This window comes from Siniperca chuatsi, linkage group LG16 (genome assembly GCF_020085105.1).
Source record: "Siniperca chuatsi isolate FFG_IHB_CAS linkage group LG16, ASM2008510v1, whole genome shotgun sequence".
Classification (NCBI taxonomy): domain Eukaryota; kingdom Metazoa; phylum Chordata; class Actinopteri; order Centrarchiformes; family Sinipercidae; genus Siniperca; species Siniperca chuatsi.
The window spans coordinates 20,245,857-20,257,867 of record NC_058057.1 but is presented as its reverse complement, the minus strand read 5'-3'; the positions used below and the strand labels follow the sequence as shown (position 1 = coordinate 20,257,867).

General features: G+C 38.8%; 2 protein-coding genes across 11 annotated transcripts in view; one reads left to right on the top strand and one right to left on the bottom strand.

Annotated features, from left to right (window-relative positions):
* LOC122863715 (cytospin-A-like) overlaps nucleotides 1-12,011 on the top strand; it is a 101,530-nt gene that overhangs the window by 12,982 nt on the left and 76,537 nt on the right. The gene's annotated exons all lie outside the window — the stretch shown is intronic.
* LOC122863714 (disks large-associated protein 2-like) overlaps nucleotides 1-12,011 on the bottom strand; it is a 111,592-nt gene that overhangs the window by 34,522 nt on the left and 65,059 nt on the right. For all 7 annotated transcript variants that reach the window (XM_044170463.1, XM_044170456.1, XM_044170457.1 and 4 more), the window contains exons 3-5: nucleotides 7,525-7,742; nucleotides 4,335-4,488; nucleotides 2,658-2,877 (exon numbers count right to left, since the gene is read on the bottom strand). In XM_044170463.1, coding sequence (XP_044026398.1) covers nucleotides 2,658-2,877; nucleotides 4,335-4,488; nucleotides 7,525-7,742 — 592 coding nt within the window. The remainder of the gene's footprint in view (nucleotides 1-2,657; nucleotides 2,878-4,334; nucleotides 4,489-7,524; nucleotides 7,743-12,011) is intronic.

Here is a 12,011-nt window from a genome sequence, read left to right as displayed (position 1 = left end):
CCCCCTTCAGGGCTTCACCTGGGAGAGGCCGCAATCCCACAGTCAAAGACAGCTGACAGACTCAATGCCAAGGGTTAGACTTTGCCACACGTGGCCTTTTTAAAAGAAGTCAGATTTTCATGGAAAGAAAAAATAAAGTTCACACATGTACAGCAGACAGATGCTGCTCATACAAATGATTGGAGACAGTGGCAATGCGATAACATTCAGTGCTATTTTTTTATGGTTACGATATGAAAACATTCGAAAAGTTTGGGAAGTACATCTCTCATACATTTACACTTAAAATGTGATCTAAGCACACTTAAAATAGAGACATGGTAAACAACTCGCAAAAGCCAGCATCACATTCATCACTGTAATCAATATTCAGAGGTATCAAGGTTTTAAGAATTCAAAGTGTCTGAGGTTTTGTGAGTTGTTTGGAACCGTGTTTACTATTTAGGATAACATAATGAGATAATGCTACCAACTATATATATATATAAACTCTATGTATCTATTATTTTTACTGAGAAGGCAGTGCAAAAACACACATATACATAGATATATGTATGCGTGTCAACATTAAAATACCTGCAACAATCATCACTGATGCCTCCAGTTGTTCTTTCCCCCTGGTTATCCTTCAAGAGATGGATGGTCAAATGGAGAGGGGTTTGCTGCTGGTCTGCCCTATGGAGCATCATGGGATCCCTTCCCCACTCAGGGGCCCACTAGCCTCACGCAGGGTTTGGTTCATAATCCGCTTACAATTCAATCATACACTAGTAATGAATACTAACATAAAAACATGATTCTAAGAATCGATGTTTTTCTTAGCCAAGATAGGCTGGATAAGTTACTTTTATTCAATTTTAAGGCCACTATTCCATCAGAACAGTGCAAAGAATACACCAAAGGAGAAATATTATTTACAGTATGGCTTAACTGGGAGGTGACAGTCCTGTATATAACTAATCACCATTCAGGGAACCCTTCCTCTGGGTTGCTATAACCTTATCTGATATTATAATTGATGCATCATGCCAGTCTTCAAAATGCAACTTCACAACATATTGTACAGTCAACTGCTTGTTTTAGTCCATATAAAGCTGACAGATTTGGAGCAGAGAGCTAAATGAATAGAGTTCAGCAATTAAGACAGTGGGATTGGAGAACACTCTTTTATCCTCAGTACTTGTGTCACATCGAAGAAATCGTGGATGGAAACCCAATTGAAGATGAAAGGATTCCAAAAACAAAAGTCCAGATTGCACAAGAAAACAAAGCCCACAAAATGAGTAAAAGTGCAAATGTCTCCAGTATTAAATTGACAGAAAAGTGTACAAAAACAATAAAAATCCAGGTCATAATAATTAAAAATGCACTTAATTAAAGAAAAATGTTTCAATAGGGTTCATAGCTTTACTCTTGCAGGTAAACACCAAATGCGCTTAGTGAGGGAGTTACTGCAAAGACTGCTTGCACAAAGAACCTGAAATGCTAATTTATATATAATATATTGCTCGCACGGTGTCGCACAAAACCTTGAAGTCTTTGTATGTTGTATTAAAAAAGCAGCATGTAGTATAAATAGATACGCGAGAGTCCATAAACAAAATGTGCTGTTTTCAGAAAATCTGTTTTAAAATGTGTCATATAGTAATTGTAGCTAACAATGAAATATGACCAATAAAATTAAGTTTGCTTAATTGGAAACTTGGAGTTGAAGACGACAGTGATTAAGAAACTTAAGGAAGTCCTGCAATAAACTTTACATACCATTCATTTATTATTTTGGCTGAGACTGCTGCTCAAAGGCTTGAGTTTCATGCAACACAATAGAACAATACTTCAAATAATCGAAGGTTGTACTTCTCAAACTGGATGAGTATACCATCAGGGGACAGTTCCTTTGTGCAACCAGCCTGTGTGTGTGTGTGTGTGTGTGTGTGTGTGTGCATGTGGTCTAGTCTCTAGAGGTTGTTGACTTACCTTAAATTGGTTACAAGATTAGGTTTTTTAATTTTATGAGGTCAATTACAATGTTGGTTACAAAGTATATGCTAATGTGTTGGTGCAACAGAGCAGGGGGAGGACAGGCGGAAGGCTTGTCCAGTGTATCCTTTCAACACAAATATGACAACAACGTACCGCTCCCCTACCCCTGGCCCGTTTTGGTCTTCACTCCTCCCTAAGTAACTCACACGCTTCGTACAACACATATATAACACCACAGTTGAACATGCTTAGGGTAGGGCCTGTTCCTCTTAGGCATGCCATGTAATGTGGCTGTGCTGTGTTGTGATATTGTGTACCGTGAGCGTGTGTTGCCATCTGAGTGTAAATGTGACCCTCCCACCCATATCCTAGTCTACAGCTTGGCAACACCACAAGTGACCAACTAGAAGCTTGGCTAATGATGCATGAATCGTGCAAAGTAACACACAAGCAAATCCATCTAAACAATCGGGAGTATGCAGAGGCAAAAACAAACACACGCACACCATAGCTTCCAAAAAAAAAAAAAAACTGAAATCATTCAGCCCGGCATCTCTGAAGCTCAAGGGTTCCCCACTGTACATATGTAGGTATGTCAAGTTTGTGCGCATGTATAGGATGCATGAGGATATGTAGTCTAAGCCCTCTCTCATTTAGGGGGGGAATTGTTTTACCTGTTGTGGATCTGAGAGTTGAAGTGACAGTGGAGGATGTCATTGAAGGCAAGCAGTCGTCATCTTGGGAATAACCAGCCTGAATAGCACGGAGGTAACTGTGGCTTCGAGTGCGGAACGAACCAGGCAGGTCCAAGGCCTCCATGGCCTGGGATTCTACTTCACTAAAAACGGACTCGCATACTGACTCAAACTGGCCATTGACCTCAGTCTCACTCACCTGAGAGACAAAAACAGGAATAGCAGTCCTTAATTTTTCCTCTTCCTTTCTCTTTCTCACTTTGATTCTTCCCCTTTGCACAGCAAATATGAAGGAGTGTTAGCATAAGGAAATGCCACTGTCAATTCCGACCTTAAACTGAATAAATGTCAAGATCAAATGAAAAAAAAAGCAGATGACAACAAAAAACAATCAGAAAAACATTCAGTTTGTGTTATAAAGCATTCTATCACCACATACCCCGAAACAAAGATGTACTGTAGCCTACTGTAAACTGTATGTTACTACATGGAAAACAAGAAAAACACACTGCAGTCTCAATTCTTTATCTTGTAGCTCTAGCAAGTATCTTATAAATATTCTAAATTCTTCTAGCTGACACAAGATGAATTCATTTGTTGTCAAGATCATGCAACACAATCATGTCACTATAAAAAGGAGCTATCTGTCCAATTATCTTCTATCCTGTCATGTCCCCTCCTGTCCTCTGTCCACATAATCTCTTGTCTTATTACTTCAGTGTTTAACATATTAAATTATATTACGCCAGAGAGCTGGGTTTTACTATTATTCAAGACCTTTTTCTGTTGTTATTATTATTTATTTATTATTATTAAACTGTATGTTAGCTCCTGTAGCAGAAAGCTGATTGTACAACCCTTCTTTTGGACAAAATCTCTTCTCTTGTTACTCCTTCTCCATATGGAGTCTTTCTTGCTGTGTCACAGATCTTCTCAGCAACCACGTCTTGTGCCACCATGGAGGTCCAAAACAGACTTGAACAATTGATCCAACTGTATAGATTCATAGCAGTGCATGAAAAAGGGAGAAACCTGAAAAGGTTGGTGTGTGATGTTAGGTTAGACCTTACGTTGCTGTGTCTCTAGCCCTAGTCTCTACTTCTAAACAGTAGTTGTAGTTTGAGAAAAATAAGTTAATCAAAACAAAGCTTTTGTCGTTGTTAGCTAGCTAAATAGCTGACATGCCACAACAACAGGAGAGTGATAAATTGTTTAAAAGTGACCTACTCCAGACGTCCTTGGGCCAAGTCAGGATACATGCTCTCTGATGTGAAACTGATGTCTTCTCAATTATGTACTCTATGTATTTCATGTTTCTTTATCACTCTAGACACTTGAAGAAAACAAACTGTAAACAAAATTAGACTGTATCTGGAGATTATTCAGAGCTTGTCCCTATCGGTTAGAGCATCAATTCCTAGTACAAAAACACAAATTAGTTAGCACAAATTAGTTATGCCTATTGACTTCATTTGAGACAGCCAAGGCTATGTCTACTAAACAATCAGCTGTGGACCTCCAATATGGACACCTGTGGATGTTTTTATGTCTCTGTAATGCCCTCTACACAACGCTACTTCATACAATAACATAGCATAAGCTCTAATTCATGTCTCCAGGTGTTGCCTCTGTGCCATGTATGTGTTTGAGACTCACCTGGCTGACGCAGCTAGCCTGACTGAGGGTGCTGACGGCGCGCATGTAGCTCTGGTTGCGAGAGCGGAAGGGTGGGGGATGAAAGGTGGCAGGGTCCAGCGTGACACTAGGGTGGGGCCGCATATCTCTTGTGGTTTGCAAGTGGTAGCCCTGGCTGAACAAGGACAGGGGGTAGGGATAGATACGATTGCACAGTTCAAAAGCCAAACATGGGACATCACTGGATGATAACAAATCTACTGGCTAGCATCTATAGGCATTGTGTCTTCTGTCTGGTATAATTCATGATTGAGTATTTCTATCCAAAATGAATATCAGCCACTTGAATGACTCATCTCCTCACAACAGTATCTGAACTGTTGGGATCAACATTGAGCTATTTTTAATGACTTGAGTTGTTAGCTTCTAGTCTATCTCCAAGTATCCTATGAGAAAACAGTAAGTCTTCCATCCCAAAACTATAGAGAGCATGTGTACGGCTTGTCTCTGGCTCTTATTAGAGAAACAATGAGAGGTAGGAGCTGCAATAATAAGAGATTATTACATTCTCCACCAGAGGCGAAAAAACGAGGGCTGATTTGTTTGTGGACAAAAGCTGAAGTGATCAGAACCCCGCTGAGATGTTGGTAACAAAAATAGCACAGAGCACTGAGTGGCAGTAGGGATGACGGATGCATGACGCCTCCCCAGGTTCACAGAATTTGGCTATATCTGAAAGCCTCACTGCCTGAAAACAAACAGTCACAGAGAACAATAAGCTGAGTTAATTAAGCTGAGCAACAATAAGCTTAGTAGGAATGTGAAGGTGAAGCAATAGCATCCTCTGGATTACAAATACACTTAATGCAATATTAGGTAGTTTGTGCTGGTTTACTTTAGATTTGATTAGGAAATGATTAAAGAGTAACTTAACACCCCCTGAAAATCTTGTCTTTGCTGACCTTCAGTGGTTTAACTTTTCACCTTGCTGCTGTGAAGTACAGGTGGACTCCACAAACCTGTGACTTTACTATTGTGTGTGGTTACAGGTTCAACAGAGCACACTAGGTGAAAAGTACTTGAAACTGTCAGCTGAAGCAGGCAGATAAACACTGCTTTTTAGCCTAATAACCCCAGTAAAGGTAGTGCAGAAGAAGTCAAATTTGTTTTTGAAAAACAGGAACTATTGATCTACAATGTGGTGGCCACCAACTGTCTATATTGTGACACTGTATTTAAGGCTTCTGAATAATTATTCCCTATTGTTTCACACTCTACTTGACTAGTGCAGAGACTCTTGCAACACATTATTTACACTGATTATTATTGATAAATAATGTACAACTCATTTATATAAATGACTGTAGAATATATATCAGCCCCACAAACTACAGCCTCCAAAACGACCATAACGTTGAATCAACACCTCTCTTAAACAGTTTCAACAAAAACTGAGTATTGTAATCTTCATAAAAGTAGGATTTATTGCAAGGCTGTTGTATTAAATTGCATTAGTTTTAGTTAGATGTACCTAATAAACTGGCGTTTATTTCCATGATTTCTTTTTTTAATGCAAAACAAACAAAAAAACATTTGTTTGGGAATAAGAAATATATTCAACACTTTGCTGTATTACCAATCTCTCCTACCTTAAGTTCCTCATTTTACAGTATACAGTACCTTAACACAATAGTCAGTAACTTTTGACATATACCTTTCTGTGTGTCAACGATTCCCCCATCCAGTAAGCCCAGGCAAATTTAAGCTTGCTCTCTTGACTCTGATATTGAATAAATTTGACACTTTTACTACAGACTTGTCAACAACACTGTGATAAGATGAGGCACATTGCCTGTGTAAGATGTTGAGCAAATATTGGAACTAGCAGACGACAAAGGTCATAAACACATAACCCATTTGGTACTGCAACATTCAGCAGAGCACTACTTTACCTGATCTCATGAAACAGTTGTGGATCAAATACTTATCCAACAATGCTCAAGAGCAAGTTAATAATGTGGTTATAAACCAAGCCAACAAGTAAGTACAGCCCAACTCTAAATAGCAGGCATGCATAAAATGATGTAAGAAACAATAACAAAAACCCATCCTCTCATTTTGTTGCCAAGAAACTTCACTTGAAATCACCAAAAAATGTAAAATGTCTTCAAATCTCTCAGGGACAGCTGAGCATAAAGCAGCATCAGCAAATAGTTTTACTTAGACAGCATATAGACAAAGCAGTGTATTTGTGTTTAGATGGTTCAGATTTATAGAAACAAAAAGGGAGAGGCTGTGAGTTAAAACATTTATTGAAAGCAAGGTTTAGAATTTATACAAACCAATTTGATTCTTGGAATCCCTACTTAAACATTCAATATGTTTTTACCACAGAGTTTTTGTTTCAGGGACACAGCAGCATGTAGTTAGCAGTTTAAGTACAAGTCAGTTGTGTATGAAACTCTCGTTTATTTCTCTCAAGTTTGCATTCTGGTCATTTCCCAAAAGTTGTTACTTATTCCTTAAAATACTACAGCTATAGAAGTGTATGGAGTAGTTTGCAAACAATGCTGAAAGAAAGGTTTTGTTGCAGTACTGACATGAACTATCATTGCTCACTATAATTATGGGTGCTTATCAAAGGCTCGGAAAATTTTGATGCAGCATTGGTGAAGTCACTCACAAGTTTCTGACTGTATTAAAGCTTGAGAAAGCCACAGCTGTGCCAACACCCTGCATGACCGCTCCACCACCATAACTTTTTGAGTGTGTGTTTGTGTGCATGGGTAAATGTGCCACACTGTGAAGTCTAACCCTAACCATTTGTACTCAACTCATGGTACAGTCTATGTACCGCTATCTTTGTCATTTACTGGAGTCAACAGTCCAGTTACTGCCTCTTCAGAGTTGAGAAGACACACACTGCAACACAGTCCAAGCCCTTGTATGTAATAATTAATAATACCCTAAAGCAACCACCAATTCTTGAGCTATTCCTCTTTATAATAATATATTTTAAATAATGCCAGTTTCATGAGGAAAATTTCTAAAACGTTGAGAGTGGAAAGCAAGGCATCCTTTTGCCTTATTTTCAGCATACCCTCTGAGCATCCATTAATCATTTTTAATGGTTCCATGAAAAGAATTGAAATACATTGAAATCAATGCATAGCTTTGGTATGGACATATTGGGCTAAGCAGCCAGGCCTACCTTTGGGAGTCTAAATGGGGTCTCTGCATGGCTGATTTGAGAACGAGAGCATCAGGACGAATGGCCTTCTGTGGGGAAGTCTTAGGGCTGGTGTCAGAGTCACCACTTTCATCATCCACCTCTCCCATTGCTTTGACATAGCTACTGCTGCGCATCCGCCGACATGGAATCTCGTCATCCTTCTCGCCTGGGTATCCACTCCACTCATCCTGGGGCACCTGTGGGAGATAACACATTTGTATTGAATGCTACAAACACATTCACGTCCATAAGGTTATAATACTCTAAGATATTACTTGTTTATTTGAGCCAGTATCTGTGCTGACTCATTAAACCATAGTGGAGTACAGATATAACAGTGAGTTGGCTTGCTCCGAGATGAAAGATCAGGCTAGTGCAGTGAACTACACCAGAAATATTATTTGCAAGTACAATGGGGCCCAATTAGCCAAACGAGTGTGAGAACTGTATCAGACAAGTCGTCGGATAAGCTCTGGCTGGTTTTTCCCTAAACTGTAAAAATTAAGCTGATTCACATCCCTGGTTTCAAGCTCCGCCTCCACTTCATTCCCTCAATGCTTAACTATACTCCACCCATGAGAATTAGATCCAGTGGGTTTGTCTAAGCTAAGTTCCTATCTGTAACCATGAACATTTGGTAACCATGAAATTAGCACTAAAACCAAAGTACAGCTGAAGCTAATGGGAAATGTGCTGACGTGCTGAGGTAAGCATATTGTCTCATTTCCGGTGTTTATTGGTAGCGTATTTTTGCTGCTCTAGCTCATTACAGTTAATTGTATTCGATTCTTCAGTACAGTGACTAATTATCTGCTATACATTTAAACGTACACTAGTTCTGCTCAAGCACTCATAGCTCTTTCCTTCTTTTAGTGACTTTCTCTCTAGTCCCACAGTTTACACGCTATTCAGTTTAGCTAGCTACCGTTCTTTAGCTTAGCAGCTAGCGATGCCTCGCTCCCTCTCCTGCTCTCTCTTGATCTGTGTGTCAAATTTGTTCAGTCTGCCGTGAACTGTCGAGGTGTCCAGCAAACGATGTGGGCTTAGTAGATAATTGGTGTACTCTCTGGGGATGACCTGGTCTGATTAGGAGAGACGGCATTCATCCCACTTTGGATGTAGCAGCTCTCATATCTAGAAATCTGGCCGAGTTTATTAGTGGACCAAAACCATGACAACCCAGAGTTGAGACCAGGAGGCAGAGTTGTAGTCCTACACTCTTCTCTGCGCTTCCATTAGAGCAGTTACTCACCCACAACTCCTTAGTGACGGTGTCTGCCCCTCGACCACTTAAATTAATCAAATCAAAAATTATACATACAAACAGAAGAGGAGTTATAAATAAAATCCTAAACAAAATTACCACAGCTGAAATAGCACAACAAAATAGGAGAATTAAATGTGGATTCTTAAACATCAGATCTCTGTCATCTAAAGCTTTACTAGTGAACGCTTTAATATCAGATTATTAAATTGACTTATTTTGTCTTACTGAAACCTGGCTGGGTGATGAAGAATATGTTGCACGTCCTGCCCTCAACAGGTACCGATTTATCTTCAAACACAGGAACCTTAGAAGCAGCTGTAAAGCCTGATATACATTTAGACTGCTTTGCTCCTATCGACCTTCTTCAACTAACTTCAACGATTTCTTCATCTAAGCCATCAACCTGTCTCTTAGACCCCATTCCAACTAGGCTGCTTGAAGACGTTTTACCCTTAGTTGGCACTTCTTTGCTAGATATGATCAATATCTCTTTATTAACAGGCTGTAATTAAACCTAAAAGCCCACTCTTTATCCAGGGGTTTTATCCAGCTATAGACCTATATTTAACCTTCCATTTCTCTTTAAGATCCTTGAGAAAGCAGTTGCCAATCATGTGTGTGACTTTCTAAATAACAATAGTTTAATAGGATTTTCAGTCAGGATTTAGAGTGCATCATAGCACACAGACAACACTGGTGAAAATTACAAACAACATTTTAATTGCATCAGAGAATGGACTTGTCTCTCTACTCGTCTTGTTAGATCTTAGTACTGCATTCGACACCATTGACCATCACATCCTATTACACAGACTGGAACATTTAATTGGAATTAAAGGAACTGCACTAAGCTGGTTTAGATTGATCTGAGTTTGTACATGTTAACGATGAATCCTCCGTGCACGCCAAAGTTAGCCACAGAGTTCCGCAAGGTTCTGTGCTTGGGCCGATTCTATTCACCTTTATATATGCTTCCTTTAGGCAGTATTATTAGGAAACACTCCATAAACTTTCATTGTTATGCGGATGATACCCAATTATATCTATCAAGACAGATGAAACTAATCCGTTAGCTATACTTCAAGTATGCTTTAAGGACATAAAAACCTGGATGACCTGCAATTTTCTCATCTTAAACTCTGACAAAACTGACACGTTAGTTATAGATATAGTTACTCTAGATGACATTGCCCTGGTCTCCAGCACCACTGTTATCTTTGATCAGGATTTATCCTTTAACTCCCACATGAAACAAACTTCAAGGACTGTCTTTTTTCACCTACATAACATTGCAAAAATCAGGCACATCCTGTCCCAAAATGATGTTACTTCTAGGCTGGATTATTGCAATTCCTTATCATCCTTATCAGGCTGCCTGAATAAGTCCCTTCAGACTCCGCTCTCAGAATGCAGTGTTACTTGTGGTTCCTAAAGTCTCCAAAAGTAGAATGGGAGCCAGAGCCTTCAGTTATCAAGCTCCTCTCCTGTGGAATCAGGTCCCAGTTTGGGTTCGGGAGGCAGACACCATCTCCACATTTAAGAGTAGGCTTTCTTCTTAAAGCTTATAGTTAGGGCTGGGTCAGGTGAGTCCTAAATCATCCTTTAGTTATGCTGCTATAGGCCTAGACTGCCGGGAGACTTCCCATGATGCACTGAGCTCCTTATTCCTCTCTCCTCCTGTCCCTCTCCATCTGTATGCATTCTTATCCCATTAACGCATGTTACTAACTTGACATCATCTTTCTCCCGTAGTTTTGTGCTTTCTCGTCTCTCTCTTCTCTCTTTCTGTCGCTTTCAGCAGATATGCAGATTTACACCTGCTGTTCCCCCGGTTGACAACCACTGCTACAATTATTATTATTAGGCTTATTACTATTATTATCATTATTGTTCCTATCACTATCATTCCTGTTATTATTATTATTTTATTAATATTACCACTACCATTACATTATTAAAAATTATATGAAAAACATTATGGTATGAAAAACATCAACTATTGTTGGCAAAATGGCTTAAACCAAAGCAACTATGGAACTTGACAACTAAAGTGGCTGATGTCTACAAGAGCCACAACATGTGTGCACCTCAAGTGTTGGAAGTAAAGCATTACAGAGTAACATGTTACTGTATTTATATTGCTTTTTCCAGCAATGCAGTAGTGAAACACACAACAGTTTAACTTTCAGTAATTACATTAAGCTTATTGGTGAAAATTGTAGATTTTAAAACTCGTTAAATACTTAGATTTAAAGCAATTGAACTTTATTACTTTAAATCAGATTCTTATATATTTTATGCTTTTTGAAAATAAAACATATATTTTTCTCTTAGTTTTATTCAAACAGAAGTGTTTTGCAGGAATAACGAAACAGGTAAACTTGAGAATAATTCTGTAATTGTTTGCCTGTCGATATTATTGTCATTACTGCATGTGGCCCCTGGATAGCCATAGTCATAATATATTAATATATTAACATAATATATTAATTACACTATATGTTGCAATACAATAACTGAAGATAAATCATAACATCTAAGTAACTAAAGGGAAAAATGTGTCCACAATGGCAAACAGGAATCTAACCTATAGTGTGTTTATTCACTGTATTTACTGACTTTTATCGACTGTTGAGATGAGTGTAATTAAGGCGTACAGAATCTCAACTTTTATAACACACATATAGTAACATTACAGTAACACATACACTGTCACTATACACATCATTTAAATACTAAACAGATATTAACTTAGAAAAGGCTAAAGTGCAAGAAGGCAGAGAGTTCGAATTTATGCAGCAAATGAAGAACCCTGATTTTAAATTGATTTTCAGGTTTGGCCGTTTCTATTTTCATATTGTTCAATCGTGGTTAGTCGAGATCGCTGATCCGATTGCTAGGGGGCGGAATGCCAGCATGGATGACTTTAGTGTCTTAGTGTCGAAGAAAAACTAACATCTTGTATTTGGAGATATTATGGGTTTTACCCAGATGCTAGAGGTGAGCCTAAGGATATTACACAGCCTATCTGAAAGCTTTGTAAAAGATATGTGCCAGTGAAGGACCATTTTAAAAGTCTGTGTGTCTGTACCTGTTGCGACACTATCACAGCATCATGTTTCTTTTAACATTATTCTCCGATTCTTACTTCGGGGCTAACACCCTTCACTTTTCCAGCAGTTGGGAAGCAACAGATGAG